Source organism: Ammospiza caudacuta, chromosome 10 (assembly GCF_027887145.1).
Source record: "Ammospiza caudacuta isolate bAmmCau1 chromosome 10, bAmmCau1.pri, whole genome shotgun sequence".
NCBI classification, from domain to species: domain Eukaryota; kingdom Metazoa; phylum Chordata; class Aves; order Passeriformes; family Passerellidae; genus Ammospiza; species Ammospiza caudacuta.
Genome location: NC_080602.1, coordinates 14166167 through 14193870, shown reverse-complemented (window position 1 = coordinate 14193870; position 27704 = coordinate 14166167). Strand labels below are relative to the sequence as shown.

Genomic DNA, 27704 nt, shown 5'->3' with positions numbered 1-27704 from the left:
ATCCTGTCTCCTCATTCCCTGTGTGCTCCTCGGAAAAAAACTCCCCTGAAGGGAAGATGATCAATAACCCTGTGCAGACCTGGGGGACCCAGGCACATGTTTAATCACACAGCACTGCTACTTTGCACTTTTGTTGGCTTGTTTTCTGTGTTCAGTCAGAAGTGTTTGCACATTTCTGTGCTCAGCATCCCCTTAATTACTCTCAGTAACTACACAGGTTTAGGGTTTGAGAGGAAGGCAAGAAGGAAGGAATGAGGCCTCTTACCCACCATCTCCAAAACTACTAAATGCAACAATGAGAACAGAAAAAGTAATGAGCGCTGACAGAGCTCAAGAAATTCAGATGAGCATTTTTATGGATTTTGGAGTGCTCACTCCATCTCTGTCCCCACAGACAGAAATAATCTTGTCACAGAGGAGAATTTGCTCTTTTGTGCTGTGGGAAAAGCAGCCTGAAGGACCATGTAGGTGTTCTGACATTTCAGTCATGACGCTTGTTGCATTTGTGAAGAAACAGAGCTACGGCTGATTTCCATCAAAGTGTTCCTCTCAGCTAAGCTCAGTTAGTCAGTGCCTCTGTAAGTGATTCTCCACAGGCATATCAGAGAAGTGGGGACAGTATGGATTTTCATGGAAAGCAGGAAAGGAAGACCCTTAAGAGGACTCTCAAATGTGTCCATCAGAGGATGGGTGAGGAATAACTGGAACCTGTGTAATACGACTCATCTTCTTGAGTTATTGAAGTGTCTTAGCAATACTTCTGTGTCAAGAGTTGCAGAGACATTCAGAAGGATAAACAATGCATTTTGTACTCTGCCCTTCCCCAGAAAGTTTTTTAACTTCTATGGTGATGCCTGTGCTCAATCCTAGATTGACCAGAGAGCCCAAGACATCCAAGATAATGGGTAATGTTACATATCACAGAAATTTTGGAGCAACTCCTCCTTGCTTAATTTTCCTACACTGAAGCTGGAGGTAGGATGTAGTATAGTTAGAGACACTGTCTGGGATGAGTAATAGCATTTTGCTATCTGACCCTCTGAAGCTGGCTTTACCTAAGTCCATTTGTAGTGCACAGAGCCATTCCTTGCGGCTGTGTAAGATGCCTCTGGGTTCCTCAAAGGTTTCAGCTGCTGCTAAATCATGGAAAATATACTCTGGTCAGGTGTGGAAATTTTTGATGCTGTTAGTCACAAAACTAGGATAGATGAATGCCAGCACCAGGCTGGTGCTGGAGCTGTGTGCTCTGATCACTCTCAGGGGAGAGGGAGAGGAAGAGACAGCTCTGGGTTCAGCTCCCTGTTCCCCCATAACTTCTCTCCTTGAAGAAATAACACACGCACTTTCCTTCCACTTCAGTCTGCTGGTACACTGAAGTGTAACAACCTGACCTTTCAATTTCAGTGTTTTGCAGCTAACCTCTAGGAAGATAAATCAAGTTCAAAGGCTTTGATTCCCTCTGGTTTTAACACCATGCAATGAGAGGGGCTATGGGCTCCATTCTTTGATCTTATCTTGTGGTACTGTTGGTAGTTCCCAGGTTCCAGCATGTGTTCAGAGCTGGGCTGCCTATCTCTGAGAGACTGGCAATGGTAATCAGTACCTAGAGCCAGTATTTAACACTAATTCAGGGTTCAGTCCTCTCAACAGGAGTCTGCTACAAAATACACTAGAATCAAGAATTATTTGTAAATAAAGCAACAGAAGACAGTTATTACTTTGCATGTTTGTGAGAAATTTAACTGCACTTTAAGCTCTATGCTATATTCAAAAATTGAACTGAGTGAAACACCTACAATTAATCACAGAAATTCATAAGGTAACCTGAAAAATGTAACTTGCTCTTCAAAATATATTTTTTCATGCAAGATGTGCTGATGTATGTGATTAGTCATGCTGTACTCTGCTCATTTCATATGCCTTATCTCTGCTTGTCTTTGCAAAGATGAATGTGTTCATATCTAAATACAATCTCTTGCTAACAATGATGTACTGAAAAAAAAAGAAGACAGACTGCTGTTACAATTACATCCCCATGGTAACAAAAATGGTACATCATGAGCCTCTCACACATATTTATAATCTCAACTTCTTTTTCCTGGAACTCGGTGAAAGCCACTTCTCCAGCTTCTGCCAGGACAAAGCCCTGGTGCAGCCAATGGCAGCACAGCTCTGAGACCTCACAGAACACAAAGACCTTCCTCCATCCTGAGACAGCTCCTCACACAGATGCTCTGAGTTAAGGTCGCTCTTTTGTGCTCTTTCTGCAGCAGCTTTTTGCTGTGATGGATTTGCATCTATCTAGAGAGACCTGTGTGTGGTCTGAGCAAACTGCCTTTCTTTTAAAGCAATATCAAGAAATTGGGGAGAAAGCAAATGCTTTCTACAGAAGTATATAAGACAAGTTGGTGTGGAGAAAATGCTGGCCTTTTCCAGACACGAACAGTGCAAGTTAAAAAAAACAAAAAGGCAAAACAAACAACCTCCCTCAGAGTTCACCTGAATTAGGTTAAGCAATCAGATTCCTTATCTCATAGTCCAAACTCAACCTTAACCCAGGTAAAATTCAAATTTTATTTTTCTAGATTTAAAAAAAATAGAAAAAGATATTCAGAATGCCAAAAATGAACATCTACTCCTATCCCAGCAGCACAGAATGCTCTAACAATATTTTAGCATTTTAACTTCAGAAACTTTTCAACTTTCTCAGAAATCCAGCTCTAAGCAGAAGCATACTTGTCTGTTGCATTCAGGTTTACTTCCCCACTGCTTTGTTTCACTTCGTGCACACCTGAACAGTGCATGAGAGAGAGAGGAACTCCAGGCTTCAATATCCATACAGAACATGTCTGAAAATCCCCAATTTTTTCAGACTTCCACATAGGTCAAACTCTACAGTACCTAAAGCCTGAACTGTAACTATGTGTAAGCTCATAGTAAACCTTGTATTAAATATGTAGTGGCTCAAGTGTTAAGTACAGACCAGAACTGTAAACTGGGGCACCTGTCCACCCCTCACACCTGGAGCTTTTCTTTTCTCCTCTCCCATTCCCTCCTTCCCAGCTGCTGGATGCTTTTCCTCAGGAGTGTGGCTGAGTGACTTGCAGAGTTTCCATCCCACAGAACCTGGAGCCCCTGTGGCTCAAGCACAACCTCTGCACCCCCTGCCTCCAGCACCAATTTCCATTCACACTGACCTCACACTGCTCTGCCCAGCCTGGCCCTTCTCTTGCCAGAGAGACACATTTTTCCTTTTGTTTAATTTGCTGAAAACAATGTGCTTGTAGGATAGAGGGAAGATTTACAATGTAATTTTTAAAAAATCCATTTGTTGATTTTCTATTAATATATCCACATTTTAAACAATTTGGTTCAAAAAAACCTGCAAGAGAATAAATAATCAGAACAATTTCAGGTGTTCTGGATGAGATATGTTTACAAACTATCAAGACAGGAAAATGCTCAATAAACACTAAGCAGCATATTCTATAAAGTAATTTTAAAAATGGCATTACATGTATATACCTAGGCCAGCCTGGAGGAGTGCATTTCAAAGGAAAATGGTATAAGCAGGCATTGCTTTGAAATAAAGCTTCCATATATTGAACTTTAAACATTACAGGCTAGTTAAGGAAATATTTATGAAGACAGGACAAATTTTATAGGTGAGAAGCTGCACAAAATTGAACTAACAACATCAAAAGAGCACTCTGCTAAGGAGAGGTAACTTGAGCCGAAATGTTTGGTTATCAAGAATTATTTCTAGTAAGTGAGGCTCACTCCTTGATTTATAGAAGAAATAGTTCTAGTAAATATGGCCAGGCAGAATTACTGAATGTAGGACACAGTTCCAAAACAAAAGAGAAATAGAATTAGAGTGCAGAATCAGACCTTAATCCAACCCATCCCATGCAGAAGACTTCACTGGAATAAAAATGGCCCTCTCCTAGAAATATTTTAAATTTGTTCATAAAATTGAACCTACACACAACAGTCATTAGCCCTAACACTCTGCTTTCAGCTTTTTCCCAGTGTTCCACTGCATTCTCTTTTCCTGCTGTACTTTCTAGCCTTGGTCCTTGCCACAGCACTCACAGGATTCACAGAGGAAACAGAGAAGCTGTCACTGCATCTGGTACTGCCACTCTGCCCTGCAGGGTTATGGAACATGCAGGCTGAGTTCAGAATATGCCTGCCATGGTTTAATCCCAACTAGAAATTAAAACAGTGCATGCAGTTGCTCACTCAGGCCCCTCCCCTGGTGGGGAGGACAATCAGAAAGAAAAGGTAAAACACATGGGTTGAAATAAGAACAATTGAATAAGTGAAACCAGCCCAAACCAGGAAAATGCTGAAGATTAGGGCACTTTAATAACTTTATTCACTCTATCACAAATTAATGGGAGGAGGAGGTGTTCACAGAGGGAAACTCTACCTGTTTCCCATATATAACAATTAAGTATCTCAGCCCCAGAATAGCCATTTATTGCCTCATTCCTCATTAAATTTACAGTCCAAAGTCACCTTTCCTAAAAAATCAAAATGGATAATGGCAGCAATCTGTGTCAGTCTGTTATCTCTATCAACAAAACTCCACTTTTTCCAGCCAGGAGCAATTCTCCTGAGCCATTCTTTATTTCAAAGACCTCCAGCATGCAGACTGCATGAAAAGCCATTCATATGCCATTCATCACAAATCTAATAAACCTAAGAGCTCAGTGGAAGAGAAATTTTCAAATTTCATTTTAATTAACTACTCCCATTTTGGTTGGACTTTATAGTTTAATTCTTTGATTAAAAAAAGGTAGAAAAAATTAAATCAAATATCAAGAAGCACACCAAGTAATGAAGATATTTTCAGGCTAGGTTTTGGAGATTTCACTATAAAACCTTAATGCTACAGGAAATACTTAACTAAATCCTGAGCACAGCTGCAATTACCCCTAAAGGTCTGAAGGAGCCAAAATCTGAATATTGAATATTTTTCTGTCTTGTTCACCTATTTTTAAGAAATCAGAAACATTCTTTTGTCTGTTCCTGATGCTGAATCTCACATGCTGGATCATGGAATACTATTAATATTATTTATGCAGTGGTATTAACTGTTTACACAGCATTTTTTGCTTAATTGGGAATATGTGCTGTAAGCTGAGTAAAAACCATTTACTGTATAAAAAGGTCTATTGCTTACCACTGCAGTGAAGAGTAATTGCAATGGCCTATTCCTTTCATGGTGAAAAGGAAGTTGGGTGGGAAAGAGGCATCAGGAATTCCAATCTTTTATGTCACAAATCATGTACACTGACTTTTTCTTCATCTTTCTTTTGCTTGAACAACCTTTTTCACTTTGACAACTTTCACTTTTTCACATTAACAACTTTGTTTGGCTTTTTATTCCTATACAAACCTCCCCAAACTTCTTAATTCCCTCTACTACATTCTTCAAGATCAACACTGGCTGCAGCTCCAGCCCACACCTATGGGTGATCAGGGGTAGTCCTTGGCCAGCAGCTGCAGTCTTCATTTCAGTGTCCCTGCAGAAGCACCAGGATGGCTTTTTAAAGTAACTGATTTTTATCCTCACCCTGAGATAGGAAAATTAAATTCTGTCTGCATGACTAAGAAGCCCTGAGCCACCTTTAATAGAAAAGTACAGCTTTAACCTTGGCACAGGGAGGGGATATTTTCAATAGACCCCCACAATGACTTACTGTGGGAAGACTGAGAGGTCACTGTGGTGCTCTCAGGGCTGCAGATGAGTGGAGCTGGAGCAGACGCTGCTCTGGCCTCTCCTGCAGGTTGGTCACACAGGGAGCTGCTGTGCTCCAGCACCAGGGCAAGGAGGGGAGTGCAGCCCTCTCACTACTCTCCATGACTTCTGAGGATCTTGGGTTCATCCTGCCACTATGGCTGCCTGAAGTATGGACACAGCACCAATCTTTTGTCACCTGGCCAGTTTACGAGTGCTTAGCTCACCCTCCAGCTTATCCTCTCAGTACTAAGCCTGTAGGAATTCAGGCTTTTTCAGCTGATACACTTTAGTGAGCTCAGTGCATGACCCTAAAAAGGAGCAGGAAGGAAACCCCAAGCTGTGTGAAACAAAAATTGAACATAACAGGACTTTAAATGAGGCAGGGGGGAATGTCAGTAGGCACAGGTAATTTGACACTGTGGATCAGAAGATGTTGAGAATGTTTAATGAGCAAGTGCTGAGACAATAAGAGCTAATGAACTGCCTAACCTGCTGGTTTCAGTAGGATGGCATTCAAGCACACAAAAGTGAAAATCACATAAAGTAAAGAAAGTGTCTTGCATGTTTCTCACTGGCTGCCAGAGTGTTGTTAACTTCAGACCACAGTTATTAGTTTCAGTTTTGCTAGAGGGTACTAATCAGGAACATAGTATTATGCTGTAACGAGTGATGTCTTAAAATGTTCTTCCAAAGTCTTTATTAAGGTTGAAAGTAATTGAAGCCCAGTTCAAAGAGCCATAACTTTTTCTATAATTTAGGTGAGATTCAACCACATAAAAATAAAGAATCTAAATGTGAAGTGCAGAAATTACAGCTCATAGATTTTAGAATATCACCTTAGGTGAGTCCCTGGGAAGTGTGTGTTTCTTGCTAGGGGCTGCACATCACTGCATGCCACTCTCTAGGCAGGCAGCTTTATTTTAGTTCTTTTCCCCCTCGCAGTTGCCGTGTAGCTTTTCTAGTGTGGATGCTACATGTGCTGAAATCCATTTGAAAGTCTACAGATATCATTACAGAGCTTATAATGTCCAGGCTAACACCTTTCACAAAGCATTATCGAGTTTCTCTCTTCTTTTATATACTCTGAGGAACACAGGGTAAGGGAAGGATAATTTAAGACACTGGTAACTGTGTTTCCAAAGGTGATCAGTCCAATGGATTGTAGAAATTGAAAAAACAGACAAAACCAGGAGTGGGAACTGGAAGAATGGAGACAGTGCAATTTCCTTCAAAAACTTGCAGAAATTATTACCTCTACCTTCAAAAATGAATCAAGAACTAGTCAAGTCTCCTGATGTCAGCTACTTTCCTTTCATTACCTGCACTGCCACAAAAGAACATGACAAGCAGTCCAGTAGCAATTCACCATCTGTCCTCTCTGCAGTTATGTATGGATGGAGATGGCCAAAGCAGCCTCCACCCACCTCCCACTGTGCCAAGGAAAGCTAAATCTCCAGTAGCAGGGCTACTTGGCTACTGCCTGAACAGCAAGTAACTTAAAGCAGCTGGTATGGAGGAAAAACCACACCAATCCCAACAACCTGATACAGTGCCTGATCTCTTTCTCTTGGGATGATTCTCCAACATGTGAAGCCATTTTTCTTTCCTCCTTTATAGCAGAAAGGGTTTGTAACAGGAGCTTCCTTGTTTTTGTGTCAAAACACATGAAGTGTTCTGTAAGTGTTTACAAAATGAAGTGACAAAACTGGTGAAGTTCTTTGAAGCCTTTCAAGCCCACCCATCATTTTACAGGGAGGTACTGCACAGCTCTGTTGAAAAGAGTGCTAATGTAGTTTGCTGTGAAGCATTTAAAACAATGTCCAAAAAACTCTTCCTAAGTAGGGAGAAACCCTGCAGGATGTCTCCTGCCCCATCTTTTACCAGCTTCACTTGGGGCCACAGCGAATGACAAACCCTCCAAAATCAGAACCTTTCCTCTAGTGATGGATGAGTCAATCCAACAATGACTAAAAGACTGGAAATTGTTTGCTCCAACAAACAGTATTAAAAACTCAAAATACTGCTATAAACCAAGCCTCAGCAGGCAGTAAAGTTTTTATATCTGAGGAGCAATGATTTATGATTCAAACACTGATGGTACCTTAAATATAGTGATCCAAGTGGAAATTACTTAGCTCATATGTAACCCTCTTTCAGACTCTAAATGCTTCAAATAACAGAAAGAAATACCATGAAAACAGCAAGGGCTATCTTCACTCAGGGCTTGTCTCTACAGTACAAGTCACATTTGAGTCAGTGCTCTCAGAATAGGCTCTTTGAGCTAGGTTTGAGTGAAAGTTCACACTTCAGAATAACTCCTGGCTTTCAGAATACGCTTGCAGAGTGTCCTGCATGCCAACCTGTGATGGCTCTGCCCTGTGCCTGGCAGTGGCAGGCAGCTGAATCATGCTGCCAGCAGCACAGCTGCTTTGACACTCTGCTGTGCCCCTCAGCTCTGCTATGTGAGTGCTCAGTGGCAGCTCTCTGGCCTGGCTCTGTGATGTGCACTGATGGTAGAGCTCCTTCTTGCCACTCCTCTGTGCTGTGGGCTCAGGCCCTTCCAGCAGATCCTCACAGCACCAGCAACACCCCAGCTTCAGTACAATCCCTTTCTGGCTGCTGAAAAGGACTTTTTGAAACATCACTAATTTAAAGCTAGGGCCGTTCATGTGTAGAAAGAGATCACACTGGGAATTTAACTCAGGATTTAACCATGCCATTCTGCTAATAGTCCTGAAACAGGCTTCCTGCGACATAATGGATTCTGAATTGCTCTGCACCTCTGAGTAGGCAGTTATAGGCGTACAGAGAAACCACCCAGCAGTGGTGCTCTCAGCTTTGCTCAGGTGCTGAACCGGGGCATGGCATTATAGGAACGTCTCATGTTCACCTGGGACAGCACATAGAGCTTTCAGAAAATGTTACTGAACTTTGGAGGACAAGTTATTATTGGCAATATTTCTATCTCACATAAAATTGCCTATGATGAATAGAAACATGGAGATTTTACATGCCCTGAGCTGGCAACCCTTCCCAATAGACTTTAGTTCTGGTGAGATGAATGATCTCTTAAAGATTGTTTCTTCATTCATGAATTAAAGATCCCGTACAAACTAGTTTTGTAGTGCTCTAACACTATAAGCAGGCTGAGAGAGGCTCCAAATTAATGTTTGTAGGGCTAGAGAATAACAGCTACTAGTGCAAGTTAATTACTGCTTTGCCTGGCTGACATCTTCAGCAATGCCTTCACCATGCAGATTCAGTGGAGCTTAATAATGGATTTCTGAAAGCAAATGGTTGGAGACCTCTTTCCCCAGGATGCCATTTAAATGAGTTGCCCACTTGAGATAGTTTTGAAAAAGGTTCATGGAGGTGATGAAGCAGAAAATAGAGAGGAAAAGTGCTGAATGACTAGCTGTGGTCTGTGATTATTTATATTTTTATGCTACTTTTTTTTAAAGCAAGGTAGGAGTGTGCATGATAGTAGACTTTATTCATGCACATTGGCATCTTTATTTAAAATCTTTCTATTTGTATGTTGGACATTTAGTTCTGATTACACACAGCCTAGTAACACTTTCATACATTTACTGATGCTGCTCCTCAAAAGGTTTCTCTTGCTTTAAAAATGCCATTGTCCCTTGCAGGGTATTTGATTTTACATGCTGTGTAACTTCCTACTAATGTGCGGATCTAAAATGGTTGGAATGAAAGGTTTCTCAGGAGTTCTTTTTGGTCAGTAGTTCACAAAACAAGAACAGAAGGGGAAAATTTACCTTTAGTAAAGTGTGTTATTAAAAAGGGTTTTTTAATTGTATGTGATTAAACATTTTTGGCCATTTTTTTGTTATTTAGGAATGACATTTAAGTTCAAGAGTGACAGATGTAAGTTCAGAGGTCTAGACATATGAACAACTCTGGCAGTTGAGGCTGTACAGGTGACTGAATTTCCTGTGACATCTTCTCAGACTGTAAATGGAGCTTTGGTGTTGGGAAAGGGATTGTGTGCTCAGAGTGGAAAATGTGGAATACTAACTGCATATATAGTGTATTCCATTAGCTTCACATAACCCAGGTGGATGCTGATATGGTATCTCCACAGAAAAAGGTCACTGATAATGTCCTGTGTCTGAGCAGTGAAGAATTAAAGTCTACAACTTCAGCATTAGCATTCAGATGCCTGCTGTGTCACCTGAACTTACATCAGTCACAGGAGTGCAAGGGAAAGGCCTTCAAAGAATAATAATATCCTGCCCTGACAAATTTTCTGGTAAAGCTGATGCAGCACTGTTTGTACAGTTCCACTGACCCTAGTGGTGCCCCTTGCCTGTTCAGCAGCTCCTCAGAATCGCCCCAACACCCCTCAGCTGAGCTTAGCCACACTTTGCTCCTTGTTTTCCTACTGCCTGCCTCTGTCTGCTGGGTAAGGTTAATTAGTGATAGGGCTGCTGCTAAGAAAGGTGGCACAGGCAGCCTCTGCTGTAATCTGCCTTGCCTTTGGAGACTCTTTATTAAAGAAGAAGCCCCAGGGAAGAGTCTGGCAGAAGGATACCCCCAGGAGACAGTTTGACTGATAGCAGTAATATTAAATTGAAATTTAAAAGTTCCTGTGAAAACTTCCATTCCAGTAAGTGAGTGGCAATGATTCCCATTGCTTTGAAAGGTACTTTGGCACAACTGGTTATTTAAAAATCATCAAATGTATTTAATGGTATTATTTTATCTAAATAATACTAAACTGGGGTTTGTTTTTTCTTCTTCCTCTCCTCCTTCCCTCCAGGATGAAAAGAATCAAGTATTAACAACAAATATTTGGCTACAAATGGTAAGTTTTGAAACAAAATATGTTTGTTTTTCCCCTTCAGTTTTAGAGTTTAATCTGGTGAGGGGTTTGAATTTTAGGAAACTTTCAGGTCTGTAGAGAAAATATGAGTTGACTCCTAATTCCATGTCAGATTTTCTTTGCTACCACTAGATACCACAGCAGAGAACTTTGTCCTTATTAACTCATGGCCAGTATTGTTGGGCAGAAGTCAATCTTTACTCACTTTTTAATGAATGGAAGAGATAATAGATAATTCAAGAACTTTGTGAGAGTATTTTGAAATTGTTTTCTCTGAAAGGTTACATTATGACTCAGAATTAACAAGGTGCTTCTTAGCATGCTGACTCCTGTGGAGTCCTAATGCATCCACAAACATTTCTACCATAAGTTTGTCTTAAACTCTGCAAAGATGGTGATGTGGAGTTTTCTCTACCTACAGCAGCATGGATGAGAATTTGCCATTAGTTGAATTCCCATCAGTACTACAGAAACCAGCTGAGCACTGCATTAGGTAAAGGAAGTCACAGAAGTTACAGAAGATTTTTATTATTACAAACAATCACATAGATTTGCAGAAACTTTATACCTTTCAGTTTCTTTAACCAGCCCATTCTGTTTAAAGGCATTATTTTTAATTTTATTGTAACATTTTAAATTGAGCACCTCACTTGCCCTGGGGTAGGCCTTGGGAAACAAAGGAAAGACTATTCTGATGATCTGTAAGAATAGCATGGCTATTCCACATATTTACAAAGAAAATCTCCATGGAAGAAGCACTCAGCTCATGCTTTTATAGAGGCCTGTTGTACAGCAAGATTAAAACTGTCAGTATAATATGTTTTGGCTTTTAGCTACAAAGACCATAGTTCCTATGATTTCTTACCAGTAAATGATACAACACTTTGTACTCAAGAGGCTGTAATTTATTTTCCTTCTCTTTGATCTCACAGCATCCTTATCCTTTTTGAGTTTGTTTTTTTTTTCCCCTTAGGAAATTTTTTATTATATTATACATTCTGTATTTCTTTTGATTTATTCACCTTCACACATACTGGATATGAAGCACCTTAAGACTGCAATGAACAGATCACTTCGTTACTACAAAAAAATGTAGCCACTCCTCATGGCTTGAGTAGACATAAAAATATAAGTGTTTGCATATTAACTGTCTATTAATGGTGTTCTAGAGAGAGTCAAAGCAAAGCTTAAGACAAACACGTGTCATTCTCTTAGAATCATCTGAAATAATTTTTCCCTGAATCCCTCTCCATTGCATTCCTTGATATACATGTGTATATCATCAGCAACGTATCTTAAATGAATTTTATGATACAATGTACCTTAAACATATTTTGTGTAATTATCTCCAAAATACTTAAGTGCAAAAAATAACTTGAGAGAAAGGGGAATATAAATCTAGTATTTATACAGGCAGACTATTTCATATGACCATTATCTCCATGGCAATACTGTTCAGCATCAAAAATCTAAAACTTGATCTAAGTTATAGCAGGAGCCTTGCTTAATCACACAGATTGGTACTAACCAAAGCACCCTGAGCTCTTTGCCATTTTAATCCAAATTAAAGGTGCTTCAGCTCCTTTAACAGGAGCTCTAAAGTTAAAGCAAAATGAAGCAGATCATGCCCAGCTGGATGGGTGAACACTTTGTACACAGGGCTGACAGAGCAACCATAAATCTGTTTAATATGATCTCTAATGCAGCCTTGGCTATTAAGTTTTCTGCTGCTCTTGGATTTACGTCACTCAGCATCACCCTGTGCTACAGAGCCGTGGCCATGGGAACTCCTAACGTAAGCTGGGCTAGGAAATGATTGGATATGTTGATATCCACTTCAGCTGGCAGTGAATGCAGCCTGCCAGACCTGGCCCTGCCACCACGAGTGTGACCTGCTCTGGCAGCTCCTGAGGATGAGTCACCCAAAGCCACTGAGCCACAGCTTTCAGTGCCTTAAACCCACACAGCTGATTTGCTTACATTGCCGGTCTTTGGAAAAAACAGATTATCCTGGTGTCTCAGGACTTCTACATTACACAAAGATGAAGTGGTAAAAAAATTACAGTGACATTCGTCAACCAAGAAGTTCATGTAAAACTGTTTACTGGGAAAATGCATGTAAAACTTCTGAAAAAATATGAGAAGCAGTTGGTCAGCTCACAGAAGCTGTGCATAGATGGCTGTGAGCAACACAGGTATCTTAACTAGGGAACTGTGAAACCAAGAACTATGAACAGAGCCAAGTAATTGAAGATTTCCATTAAAAACTATTATCTGTAAAGCTAAATGAGAAAACAGTGTATGACTCAGATCTTTTGTCTGATTTTGCTACAAATTCATTGTAAAAAATGAATGAGATAAATATAGAAGCACAGGCCAAGAATAAATATAGTAAACACCTCACAAAAGCTGCATGATGAATGCTATTAGTTGTGCTGAATGCATCAAAATGGTCATTTATGCTGTTATAAAGGTACAAGAATGCATTTGAATACCTGCAGCATGAGGCTAACTGGTAACTTGGAGTATCAAATCAAAACTTGCCTGTGACATTAATGCAAGGAATTCCATAGACCAGTTTGATGTGAATACCCCACGAGAATGACCAATAACATTTACCTCCACAATACCCACTGGCAATTTTTTCTGACCTTAATGTCTATCAAACATTTTGACAAGGACCACTAGACACAAGGGGTGTTGTACATTTACTCACCCATTTAAAAGTTTACATTTAAGAAATTAACATTTGGCATTGCAACAGCTTGGTAAATCTGGACAAGCCCTCACTGTAAGTTACATGACACCTACAGCCAAGTGAAGTTAATATAAACATAATAATGGAGATACAAAGAAGCACATAATGAAGCATAGACAGAGAAAATTTGGTACATTTTGTAAAATGAATTGAACACTATTCCTTATACCCTTGATGCTCAAGAGAAACCACCCTAGTATCATAACAAGCCATTTGCACAGGAAGGGGTGATGCACAACCTCAATTTCAGGAAAATACAGCAGGAAAATACTCCTGGAGTGCAGGAGGCTTGCTGGGGCTGCCACAGTGCTCAGCTGGCTGCAGGCTGGGGCTCTGCTCCTGTTTATAGCTGTGCTCCACCATATGTTTCAATGTCAGAGTGTGGGATTTAGCAGTGCTGAGCTCAGATCAAAGCCCTGCTGGTGCAACTGCGCCAGCCTGCCTGTGCCAGCCTGCCTGTGCCAGCAGCCAGGCCTGGGCTGGAAGGAGCACAGGCAGCCCCAGGGCAGCTGCCTCCAGTGCAGGAAGCGCCAGCCAGGGAGGAAACCTGTGCTATGGAGCATCTGCCTCAGAGTTTGGGCAAAGCCAGGCCCAGGAGCTGCCAAGACATCCTGCTGGCATTACCCTTGTGCCATCACAGTCATCTTCTGTCAGCAGTGAATGCTGGCTGCTCTACCCCATGCCTATGAGCAAGGTACTACAACCTGAGAATTTCCAGCCACAGCAAACAAAGGTCTCTATGAAGATAAAGATAATGGAAGTTACTGTATAAATTATAAAAGCAGTTCAATCCCAAACTGGCACCTGAGACAGTGTGAACAACAAAACTCAAGCACTCCAAATGTCTTCTAGGCTGTAATGTGCACTGCAGTGTGAATTGAAAATGAGGGGTTTATGAGTTCCATTGTGCTCTAGGTGGCTTAATTCACTTTCCAAACATTTCAGTCCCTGAAGCTAAACAAGAGAACACCTATTGTTTCAGCCCACCCAGTCCCTAAAGAACTAGAGTAAAGCAGTGGATGAGATGACCTAACTTACTTTTTGTGTGTATGGCTTAGTACTGGACAGATCATTATCTGCAGTGGAATGTGTCTGAATACCCAGGAGTGAAGAATGTTCGTTTTCCTGATGGACTGATTTGGAAGCCTGATATTCTCCTCTATAACAGGTAGATACAATTTTCTTTGTGTGTGTGTGGGGATGGAGGGAAGATCATAGAATTATAGACTTGCAAAATTTCCCTTGAAAGCTCAACTGCTCCAGCTTTTCCTGGGAAAGGGAGTCTACGTGAAGTTTTCTAGAACCCTGGCCAAAAACAATGATAAGGGCAAGGTAAATGACAATCATCTCATCAAAATGCCTAGATTTTAAAATAATTCTCCAAAACTTTCTAGGTGTTTGGAATACTGGAAAATTACCAGTCTCCTGTTCACAGAAGAGAAGGACATATTTGCAAACACTTTGTGAATAACAATATTATCCCTACCACCATTCTAATTGAGTAGCTTTTATGAGATGGTGTTTAATGGCATGGATAATGATAATTTTCTCTGGAATTTTTTGGTTTAAATAGTTACAGGGGAATTCAAATTTGATGTTTGCTTGTCAGGGTTTAGTTTGGGTTTCACTATAGACAGGAGAGGTAATTGCCAGGAAGGATCTTTACATTTTTCCATGTCCAGTTTTGGTGTTATTCTTTCCTCCTGCTACAAAAATAGCTGAGATATTTGCTGCTCTCCTTGTCAAACTGTTCAGAGTTGGGCCTTTTTCAGGAACAGACAGATTGCCATCAATCCACTGCAGAACCTTTAGCTGACATTGAGAGATTCTTTGGCTGTATGTTCCATGGTAGTTCCCATTGTGGAATTTATTTAGTTCAAAAAATAAAACACTGAGAGCTGCCTGTTCCATAACAAGTTGCCTTTTGCTGCAGTTGTTGTGGGCTTGTGTGCTGTTGCCCAGGTGCTGGAAAGAACTTAATCTGCTCTGCCCATGGAGCACTGGCTCTGCTGTGGTAGTCAGGGTACATTGTTTAGCTGCCTGTGCAGATGAGATGAACCTTTTGTCTCCCAGATGGCATTCCTTCCTTTGTTTCTCTGCCCTGTGTCTCTTAAGGACACACTCTGCTGTGCTTATCGACCTGCTCCCCCTTCCCACTTCAGGAGTGCTCTTTGTTGTAACAAGTCCTAGAGAATGGTTGCTCCAATGGCAGCTGCATTTTTCCCCCATTTGCCTTTTGGGGAGCACCTTTATATTCAGAGCTGCAGTCCCAGGGGCTGTTGCAGTGCAATAATGGAATAACAGCACCAGGGGCAGCCTTTGCCAGGCCCTGGGTACTTCTCTAGGGCCTGCATTGTGGCACTGCTGTCCCAGAGGTACAGCTAACACTGAAGGATCTCTAGCTACCCTGATTCCATAACTGACAGTGTTCTTGGGAGAATCTGACAAATGACACTTTCATTTCCATTGTCCTGATGAACAACATGCTGTGTATACCATGAAATTGGTACTCTACAACAGCAATTTAGTGATTTCCAAAAAAATGAGTTATGACAATATTCTTCCTGATTTATATCACATACCTGGGAGAGACTTGGCAATGTGCCTGATGATTTAGGCTTCAGTATTTAAGTATATCCAAACTGAAATGGTAATAGTTTAGGAATTAGTCATATTAATATATGCATGCTAACTGTAGCTGGGGTGGGTTATAGAATAAGAAGGGTCACAATAACCTGGAAAACTGAAACCACAATTTTTCTGTTAATACAGATTTTCAACTCTTCAGATTGTTAACTATGACTCAGTCATGAAATAATTATTCTGCAGTTTCTCTGTTACAAACACATATTTAATCCAAAAATCTTATGCAGAGTTTAGTCAGAGAGCAAAGCTATTTAAAATAAATTCTTATGCCTGTTTGAAATTACATTGGGAATATTATGATGTTCCCTTCTAGTGACATGCCATTTTGAGATAGATGCTTCCAATTTCTATGCTTCACTAGGGACATGCATCTGCAGTTACAGAGAAATTAATGAACTATAAATTCACTTTCCACTTTAATGAATGCATGTTTCACTATGCCTTGAGTTCTTACACATCTTGCTACAGCCTAGTACAGAGAAACTGTGGCAGCTGTATTAAATTTTACATCCAGTCTATTGTGGGTAGAGCAGGGCCAGTTCATCTGAGAAAAGAAAATCTAGGCCTTTGTACAAATTCCAGGATTGACTGTGTTAGTGTCATGTGGACTATATTCCACTTTTAACTACACTTATTAAAAGTGTTCATTTCTGGTGGGATTATCTTCCAAATGGCCACATATTGTTCAGTATTTCATGGAATTACAAAAATTCTAGAAGTATGTCTCATTTTAAGAGTTTTATTTTTCCAGTTTTATAAACATGAGGTTAGGTCCCAGTGAGATTCTATCTGCTAGGTCCAGCTTTGTAATCTCAATGTCCTGTAATCAATATCTGCTTACAAGTGGTTATACCCTGAAGAGGAAATGTTACAGAAATTATTTGCTATCATTACATTCCATTTCAGTCTAGTCTCTTCAAGCTACTTAGTGCATTCCCAATAGAAGCAGAGCATTTCAGAAATGATTAGAAGCACAGCATGGAAAAACAGATGCTCCTTTCTCAGAAAAAAAGAATTTCATGTTTGAATCTGACTACCACTGGATATTCTTTTAAGAATGTGCCTATGAAAGGCAAAGTCATGTGGAAATGAAATCAAGTTTCCTTGATCATTTGTGTTCTTGTGAAAATTGTATTTTTGCCAATTACCAGAAACAGCAGCAAGGTCTTAGAATCAGCTCCCTGGTGTTTCACTACTCTCCACTCCAGAGGAAGAGAACAGAACCCAGCCCAGGAATCATTAATTCCCACTTAACGAGTGATTTGTGTGGCACGGATAATTTTACATCCTAAATTTGACTACTTATTTGAATGCCATCATCTAACCCTTATTAATTTCAAGTCAAAGCAATTATTTGTCTAATACAGAACCTTGTTGGAGGACTTTAGGTCTGGTTTTTAAGGAAATGAGACCCATGCACAGGTGTGCCTGCACACCTGGGTGAATGTGTGTGTGATCTTGCTGCCCCTCTCCCCAGTATCCTCTACCAAATCTGGCAATGCAATCAGTAGAGATTTTTGCAGCACCAGTTCCTTAGAAATATCACAAAAACAGGCAGCCAAGATGTGGAAGGAGAAGAATTAGAGCTCCAGCTGGAAGAGGAGCTGCAACACAAACGGGGAAATGCAGCCATGAGCTGTGAAGCTGAAGGAGCGGCTTACCCTGCTCAAGTGGCCTCAGACCTGAGCTGCCTTTGCCCCTCAGTGTGCTAAAATCAGGCATCAAACATACTCAATGCTGAGACTTTCTGCTTCTAAGTTCACATTAAATACTTGCAAGTATTTTCAATACTTCTGAGCCTTCTGCTCACCACAGGAAAAAGTGCAACTTCAGATGGGCAAGTAATTATTTGGATTTAGCTTTTTCTTGTCTGCAAATTTCACCAACCAGCCCAGATATTTTTTAAAATCTAAGTTATTCAAGTACAGAAGGAGGAAATAAAATGCATATTAAAAACATTTAAAATAACAGTTGCTTTATTTTAGCTTCTGAGACACAAAATTTGAATCAGAATAGATCAAATATTAAATTCCTCTTTTCAAAGAAAATAATATTTCAATAAGAGTTTTCCTGCTAAAAAACACCTTTTAATATACTTGATTTTCTCCTAGAGTTATGAATATTTCATTTTATGACCATCTCATATTTTTACTGTTTTTCTGATGATATCTTAAAGGTGATTAGAAAATTATGAGATACTACTAATAGGCAAAGAGACATTAGAGACTTGTAGTGTTCCAGTCAATCTGGAGATACACAGGTTTTGAAGTCCAGATTGCTGCAAGCATCCAGAGCCTGAGGCTTGTGTAGCTCCCCTGCCCTGCCTTGCCCAGCTGGCTCTGCACTTGCCCCAGGTGCCACCCCACCCCCCCCAGCTTGGAGACTACAGCAGCACAACAATTGTAGCCTGTGCCTCATTGTGTTTCCCATCTAGAAGCCCTTAAAATATTAACGCCTGGTAAATTCCTGCCAGACAGAACTGAGATATTCCTTGGCAGTAGATGCAAATTCATCATTTGGAGCACTCTCCAAATGACATTATAATTATTTTTCTAGAGACTTGCTGTCTAGAGACAGCACAGAGGGCAGTGCTGGCTACACCACTACACTGACACATCAAATAGGGCTGCTTTTTCTTCTTGTCTGAATGCAATTTGTGGGGTCTGGGGTAAATAATGAAGGCTGGAGCTGCACTAAAGGATCTCATGTATGAAATGTTGTAATAATGGTCACCCATATACAAAGAAGTAGGAACATACAGACACTGGAGTATCCATCTCCTCAGTAGTCATTAGATGCTGTTAACATAGACACCAAGAGAACAGATTGCCCTGTACAGTTGCTTGAGAAGTTTTTAAAAAGTGCTTACTTTCCAAAAGGAAATCAATAGAGCCAAGGCACTATAATGAATCAAATGGGCTGGTGGGTGGCAAGAATGAGGTGGCTGACTTTGCCTTACAGCTCTTAATCAGGAGCAAACCCAGAAGGATCAGGCCAGTTACTCTGAGGCCACAGAAAACTGATGGCAGGAAAAAAGCTGTCAAGTTTTAGGGGTGACATAGTCCTTTTATGAGAAGAGATTTGTTTCAGACATTCTTCAGCCAGTCAAAGAGCAAATAACCCATTTTGCTTTTCCCCTGTTCTAGTGCTGATGAAAGATTTGATGCTACTTTTCACACTAATGTTTTAGTCAATTCTTCAGGACATTGCCAATACCTGCCACCAGGTAGGCTCTTTGCATGTCATAAATTTTGGTAGATTACTTGTGCATGGTGTGGTTTCAAATTTGCCATAAATTCTCTTACATTTTATTTGTTTAGCTAGCATCATCTGACAGATGTAAGCCTACAGGCATTATGGTTATATGGTTAACACCTTTGCATGAAAACTCTCATACAAGATACATGTTTTATTACAATTATGGAAATTCTTCTGTCACAATACACAATTTTAGAAGTTTGAAAATCTTTACTATAAAAAGATATTTATTAAAGTAATGGTAATGCCTCAATAATTTTTTATTACATTATTTTAGTGTTTCTTTTATGAATATGTTAACTTTACAGTAAGATGCTTAGTAACATCTTGGATGTATTTCTATTTGAAATGATTCAATGAATGCTTCATCAAAACAATTTTTGGTCTGGATGTACAGCAGTGGAGCACTGTTTCTATTCCCCAACTCAATTAGCATAATCATTAAAATTAACTCCTCCTAGTATCTGAATTTTGCAAACCATAGCACTAGAGCAAATGCTTTCCAGACAAATTAGGTTTTCTGCCTAAGATGTCCAGAGGGTTTCAGGGGTTTGCTTTTTGATTTAAGATGCTCTCTTAAGATATTCCATTTGGTGGGGATTTTTCAGTTCAGTTCTGAAAGATGCTGAAGGACAGGGTCTGACTCAACAAGTGAAAAAGAAGAAGCTCACTTTCCTCAGTAAATCAATATCATATAAATCTAATAAAACAGCAAATAAATATTTCAGGATTTCTTATGTTTCAAGATTTCTTACTTTAGTCAGTAAAGAAATAGAAAGAGATTACATATTCTGCTTAATTTCTTCCTGAAATACTGTATCTAGAAATCTGACTTCTTATCTGAATATTTTTCCACTATGTGCCAAAACCGAAGAGTATCCTTAAAAAACAGCAAATAACATCAATACATTAATGGCACAGTTCTTTCCCTTCTCTATGACTGATTTTTGCTCTTTACATGCCAAGATAGGACTGATACTAAAGATGCTTTATAAATTAAAAGCAGAAGGCACAATGTAGAACAAGTTCTGGTTACAAAATGTACATGAAATTCTGTGGAACAAGCATTTAAATTTTGTGCTCTTGTTTCAAATCTCACCTAGGCATATTTAAGAGCTCATGCTACATAGATGTACGCTGGTTTCCCTTTGATGTTCAGAAATGTAACCTGAAGTTTGGATCCTGGACTTATGGAGGCTGGTCCTTGGACTTACAAATGCAAGAAGCAGATATATCTGGCTATATTTCAAATGGAGAATGGGATTTAGTAGGTAAGCTCTCCATTCCCAGTTACACCGTGAACTTGCAGCCTTGTCTCCACTGCTGAAATGGATGGAGTAACAATTGGGAAATGAAGACAGAAATTAAATTAATAAATGACCTAGCCAGTGACATTTGAAACTCTTGAGAACAGATCTCAGATGCAAATCAACATTAAAAAAGAGATAAATTTGCTGCTTGAGTTCTGTAAGTATCTTTTATCTGATTTTCCTTTATCAGCTGAGAAAAAGTAGGGATTAAGCTTAAGTAGTTTTACCTGTAGCAAAACTTGGGAAACTAAATTTCTCCTTTTCAAAAATAAACACTATATAATACACAGTTTATTCACATTAATCTCTGGTTTTCTTCCTCTTTCCTCCTCCACAGGAGTTCCTGGGAAGAGGACTGAGAGCTTTTACGAATGTTGTAAAGAGCCCTACCCAGATGTAACCTTCACAGTTACCATGAGACGCAGGACTCTCTATTATGGCCTCAATCTCCTCATTCCTTGTGTCCTGATATCTGCACTTGCCTTGCTGGTTTTCCTGCTTCCAGCAGACTCAGGAGAAAAAATCTCACTAGGTGAAGTATTAATAGGATATTGTAAATATGACTAAGACAAAAGAAGTTGTCCTTTTAAAGTTTCTTATTAAAGAGTCTTAGGCAGGAGGAATAGTTTGTATGTCCCAGCTCATGAACTATTTTTAGTGTTTGATGCTGAACCAGCAGAGGCATAAACAATTCCTGAGTACTTTCCTTAAGAAGTAGGCTTTCATTTTTTGACATTTATTTGTTGAATCTCACATTCATTAGGTGAAGCTTAAGTTCACAAATACACATTTGAACACTTTAACACTGAATTCTTCTTAATACTTCCTTTTAATATTGAATTGCATTAAGAACCTATGGTGTCTTCTCAGAAAGATTGATTCTAATTGCTCTTATTTCACTTTTTTTTAGTGAATTTTAACTTAAGGAATGATTTGTGAAACAAATCTGAGCTTGAGTTCTTGATCTTTAGGATGGAGTTTAACTATGTAAAGAAACCTTTTGTCCCATACAAAATTCAAATTAACTGACTTCTGCTAAGTAAACATTGCTGTTTAAATGTAGAAAAGTTGACATTTCTCCAGAACATGGTTTAACTGAGGGGTAATAATCTCCTTAATTAAGTTGTCCTTCACCATATTTTAAGATGAATTTTTTGTTCCTTAATCCTTTCCCACCTGACAATGACTCATTATTGTTTAAGTCCAGTTAAGAGTTAAGTCTTTTTCTAGAAAGATGGGAGCTCATCACTGAGCAACAGAAGTCAAACTCCAAAAATCAACAGTCCAGACTACTCAGATTCACACCATGTTTCTAAAGCTAATATAGTGCAAGAATTGCTTTGATTTGCCTCAGCTAATTAGCAAATAATGATAAAAGTTGAACCATTAGAAGGATGTAAAAATATCCATGTGCGTGCAAGCATTGGTACAGGTTTGGCAGCACTGCTACCCTGAAAATGAGGCAGTACAAGGATGGACAGGAGTACCACTAACGTGCTGGAGCAGGGGTACAGTGGGATTGCATCTTGCAGAGAACATTCCTTCAGATTCATTGTTTCTCTTACTCTTGTAATTACCAGCTACTGATATGATTTCATGCTTCATATTTATCTTTCAGGTATAACAGTTTTATTGTCTCTCACGGTCTTCATGCTGCTTGTGGCTGAAATTATGCCAGCAACCTCTGACTCTGTACCCTTAATTGGTAAGCTTTTAGTCACTTGGATTTTTTTAGCAAACAAGGTACAGTGACTTTGCACAAAGGCCAGCCTTAAGGCAAATCACCAGCTGTAAAATGGATGACTGCAACTGAATTAGAAAAATATTGCCAATTGGTAAGAGCTCTGATGGGTGCTCTCTGCTCTGAATGAAATAAACAATCTATGTATATTTGGAGAAAAAATAAGATAATCGATTTTCCATGGAAGAATTTGTTGCAGTTTTGACACAATTGGCCCAATTGTGTTCTGTATTCCTAATTCCGATTAGGAAACTGGAGCACATGAGCTAAATGTAATTAAATCTTCCCACTGTAACTGTTCAAACAAAAAGAGAAACTTTTCAAAACAAGTGCCAGTCAGTTTATACAATAATGCTGAAATAAAATTAGAAGGCAGCCTGTGTCAAGGTTTCTTAAAAAAGGCAGGTGCTCAGTTTTACAAAAACAACAGCTAAACACTGGCTATCCCCTCAAAATAATGTCCATTATTTCTGGTGTTGAGAAAATCTTTCAAAAGTACCTAGAGCAGCACTAAACTGGACAAAGAACTAAATGCTATGAATGCATATATAAACACTCCTTATTAAAGCTATATTATATACAGCCAAAGTATGTTCCTGTAATGATTTCTTTATTTTGCAGCTCAGTATTTTGCCAGCACTATGATTATTGTTGGTCTTTCTGTTGTTGTCACTGTTATTGTTCTACAATACCACCATCATGATCCAGATGGAGGAAAAATGCCTAAATGGGTAAGGTTTGATTTTCCTTCACTATCCATTGCATAAATGTCCAGCCAGTGGTCCATGATTACCTCCTACTGTTAAAAACATATAAATTCCTCCAAGACAGTTTGTTTGGAGAAGAAGTTTCACCAGAAATGAGGTATCCAGATATGTTCCATGTGGCTGGTTTCTTAGAAAATATTTGTGTGCAAGAGAGAATTAATATACCTCCACTAACTTCTCATGTCCTTCAAAACAGCTACGTGCAACTCAGGATGTTTTTAAAACCTAAATATATAAATGAAGGTGATTTTCAAATAACCTCCAGATGTTAGAAGTGAGCCAGGTAGAAGAATAGAGTGTTGATGGAGATGAGAAATGCATGAAATACACTACCCTTGAGGTGCAGCTGTGCAGCTGCTCCATCCTTAGCTGCTGCCCAAACAGAAACATGCATAGCCTTAAGAGCATCTGTTACAGATGGCTGTTAAAGTGACATTTATATCTCTTGTCAAGAACATCTGTAAAGTCCAAAGAATTAAAGTATTTTTTCAAAGCACATAAGACTCTTTAAATAATGTCCTTCTGTGGGGGCCGTGGGTTTTACAGAGAACGTTGTGCTGATATTAGATTACTCCACACTGCTGTCATCACCTAAATGTTCCCTCCTTTGACTTCACCCAGCTCATGGCAGCAGCAGGGCTTTCTGAAGATGGAAAGACCTTTCTTCTTTTTTCTCTCTAGAACAATGAAATATTATTATCCTTACTAGCTGGAAAAATGTGCATACAGCAGCACCCTGAGGACAAGAGATAATGAGGTATTCCCTGGCTTGTCCTGGGGTGGTGACTTTAAAATAAATTTCAGTGAAGAGAATTAAAGGTAGATCTCTTTAGACGTGTGTTTGATGACCTAAAGGGGACAATGTTTAGTACTTAGCCAAACATCATCAGAAAACAGAGTACTTGAGGTTGAGGATGAGCTGTACTATTGAGAAGCTGAAGTCCAAAAAACATTATTTGGACACTGGTGGATTTTGGATAAGGTCCTCATTTAACAGAATTTTATCCTTCTTGGTAGAGCTTGATGGTGTTAAAAAAGTAATAGGGCAAGATCTGTCTCTGGCTGGGATATTTGCATGTATCTACTCTGAGTAAGAATCCACTGTCAGAATAAATGGATCAAATCTAATATTAATTACAGGAAAAAGTTTGCATATTATATGATACAATAATATTTCATTAGAACTCTGAAAAAGAAATGCTGGAATGAGCTCTTAAAATCTGATTTAAATAAATTACATAAGCTTTCATTTGAAGTGGAACAGTCTCTGGCTTTCCTGCATTTTCTGTAAGGTTGGATTAAGCCAATGTGGAAAACAGTAAAATGACATACACAGATAGAATCTGCAAAGTATTTTTTTTTAAATCAAAGTAATTTTTCCATATTTTCTTCATGTTATATCCAGATCTCTTTTCTAAAATCTGCAACCAACTGTTGTGAACACAATACAAGAACAGAGCCATAATATTTTAAAGCTTGGTGGTCCAGTCCAGTCCAAAATCTGTTTCAGCAGCCCCACCCAAACAGTAATAGCTATTAATTGAATATTAGAGCACAAATAAGAGAAAAAGAATTGTAACTTTATTGGCTATCATCCAAAGCAGCATTATTAAGACTATTAAAAATTAACTCTTCTTCAGTAAGAGCTTGGTTTGGTTTTGTCTAACTCATAGCTTTTAGTAAAGGTGGAAAAGTCTGCCATGTCACTGTTCAAGTGTCAGGAAGAATCAACACTATGGACATTCCCAGCTGAGGAGGGGGGAGTCCCAGTACTGATATTCAGCCTGAGGCAATCAATAGCGCTGCTAGAATAAGTAAAGAACCCCAGTGACTGGTAAATTAACCAGCTGGAAAACTCCAGCAGCATTTTCTAGAACACAGTGCAGGCTAAGCAGACACCAGGGAGCAGTCACCCCAGCTGCCTGGATACCAGCAGCACCAGAGACAGTGGCTGTGTGAAGAGATGCTTATTCTCAAAAACGTTCTTTCAGACAAGAATCATCCTTCTGAATTGGTGTGCTTGGTTTCTGAGGATGAAAAGGCCGGGGGAAGATAAAGTGCGTCCTGCCTGCCAGCACAAACAGCGGCGCTGCAGCCTGTCCAGCGTGGAGATGAACACTGTGAGTGGCCAGCAGTCCAGCAATGGCAACATGCTCTACATTGGCTTCAGGGGGCTGGAAGGGGTTCACTGCACACCCACCACTGATTCCGGTGTCATCTGTGGGAGGATGACCTGCTCACCAACAGATGAAGAAAACCTGCTGCACAGTGGGCACCCCTCTGAAGGGGACCCAGACTTGGCTAAGATTTTGGAAGAGGTCAGGTACATTGCAAACCGATTCAGAGACCAGGATGAAGAGGAAGCCATTTGCAATGAATGGAAATTTGCAGCCTCTGTAGTGGATCGGCTCTGTTTGATGGCCTTCTCAGTATTCACAATCATTTGTACAATTGGTATTTTAATGTCAGCACCAAACTTTGTAGAGGCTGTGTCTAAAGATTTTGCTTAACTCCTAACTCCTAACTAAAACCTGCTTCTCTGATTGGTATGTAGCAAATAAGAATGTGGGGTCTTTTACTGCTTGTTTTTAATGACTATAATGCTTCTCACTGTCTGCTTTCTTTTGCCCCCCCTGCCCTCTGGTCCTGAGTTCGTTTTAGAAGAATGGCACCATTTCAGAAGGGAAGGCAAGAGTTTCTCTCTGGGCTGTGTCTACGTAGCTCCTCTGAGCACTCTTTTGTGGAAAATGCCAAGTGGCTGCAAGTCCCTTCAGAAGGATGGGGTACTGAACCACCACCTCTCACACATGTTCAAACTGGCTGTTCCAAAATAGGAGGTAGGCAATGTCAGAAATGCCACTTCTTCCAGGATTTGTTATAAAGGATAGCAGAGTCCATCTTATCTATTTGAATGAGTGATCATAAACACGTTTCAGATTAAATCCAAATGGCTGCTCAAACAGAGAAAAGGGAGAGATGTCTTATGTAGCTCCTCAGCCCCTCACTTGCACCCTGTAACTCCCTCCATGCACTTTGCATACAACATATATGACTTTCAGGATTTTGAATTTGTCTGAGACCCAGAAACCTGAAAGCTGAGAGGACACACCACATAACTTGTCCTTCATATCTTTCTGGATTTGACCTAGAAATTTGGCTTGAATTCTAAAACAGGCTTTGCAGTAATTGTTACAGTTTACTACTTCTTCCTTTTCCCCAGAAAGTTAAAATGGCTATTAGTTGAAAGAATGCCTATCTAAAAGAAAAGTGATTGATTTAAGATGCCTTCATCACCACTTTTTAAAAAAAAACCAACCCCCAATGCTTGTCTCTTTACTGTTAACTGGATTCCAGTGTGGAAAAAGTAACTCAATGTCTTGTACAGGCTTAAGCATAAATGAAGAATCTAAAGCAAAAAAAGCCATTAAATCCTGAGATCAAGGTTTTTATTTAAAAATTAAATGTTTGATATGTTGTATGCTTAGCCTTTTATATAACTCCTTCTGTTGAGTCACCATAACATTGTCTTTACAAGAAAACTGCACCTTTTCTGCTCACTCTAACATCAGATGAGTACTAATGAGTAATAAAGCTTCTTGCTTCTGATGTAAACTATTAACTGTATAAATATCTATTTATATATACACACTGCAGATACATCCAAGGAAAGGTAAGAACTTAAATACAATTTTTCCTATGTCTAGACAGACTTTTGCAAAAGCAAACTAGTAACTAGTAGTTCAGCACTTTGTTATTTTTGGATTTGAAATTATCTTGTCAATATATGCTTAGTTTGGATGTCACTTTGATGTCTTAATGGAAAGGGCTGAGCTGAGAATACCAGGAGCTGAAACTTTGTGTGTACAAAAGAGCTGAGAATTAGTCTCTCACTGGCACACCAGTATTCCTAACCAGTGCTATAAGTGGTAAAAGATGTAGGTGAGGATAAGTTTAGCATTGGTTGCACCCTCTACCCTACGGAATCCAAATTTTTTGGCTGAGGCCTTCAGAGACACAGAGGCCTGTTGTTGTACCATGGTTTTACTGTGAAATAAACTCAAGGCCTCAGTTTATCTCTTAAGATGGATTAAAATAAAGTTGCTATAATGCTTATCCTCCCTAAGTAACAATTTCCTTCTCAGAGTCTGCTCCCTTGAAAGCAAATTTCATGGAAAACAAGCCCAAAGTCACCCCAGGTACCACTCTTCACCTGATTGAACACCTTGTACAAGCACCTTCGTGCATGAGATAGGGCAGGAGGAGCGAAAGGCAGGCAGGATATGTCTGAGTTTGTGAATTTTGTTTTCCTGGAGGTGCATTCCAGATCTCACACTTTAAAGACACAAGCAAAACATTCAAACTTCTTGTAAGTTCATCCTGAAACCATATGTCAGAATTACTTGTGAAGAAGTTAGGTTTTCAGGAACAACTATTAAGAATAAGCCATGTAATAATTCCTGCAAATAGTTTCTAGTTTACACATTGCATATCAATGGGAAACTATGAGTGCAAACTCTGAAATGTGAGTTTTGTTCATTTATGAATAACTGCACATATCGTGTGGCATGTGCTCCTCTTCTGGGTAATCTTTCTAGGCTAGGCTTCCTGATGAGAATGTTGATTTGCATT

General features: G+C 39.5%; 1 protein-coding gene across 1 annotated transcript in view; it reads left to right on the top strand.

Moving 5' to 3' along the window:
* The window catches only part of CHRFAM7A (CHRNA7 (exons 5-10) and FAM7A (exons A-E) fusion), a 35041-nt gene extending 8801 nt beyond the window's left edge, over positions 1-26240 (top strand). Inside the window, exons 3-10 of the mRNA XM_058811418.1 lie at positions 10533-10577; positions 14412-14521; positions 19146-19225; positions 20361-20528; positions 20905-21099; positions 22186-22272; positions 22930-23039; positions 25067-26240. Coding sequence (XP_058667401.1) covers positions 10533-10577; positions 14412-14521; positions 19146-19225; positions 20361-20528; positions 20905-21099; positions 22186-22272; positions 22930-23039; positions 25067-25585 — 1314 coding nt within the window. The 3' untranslated portion in view covers positions 25586-26240. The remainder of the gene's footprint in view (positions 1-10532; positions 10578-14411; positions 14522-19145; positions 19226-20360; positions 20529-20904; positions 21100-22185; positions 22273-22929; positions 23040-25066) is intronic.
* Positions 26241-27704: the final 1464 nt, after the last annotated feature.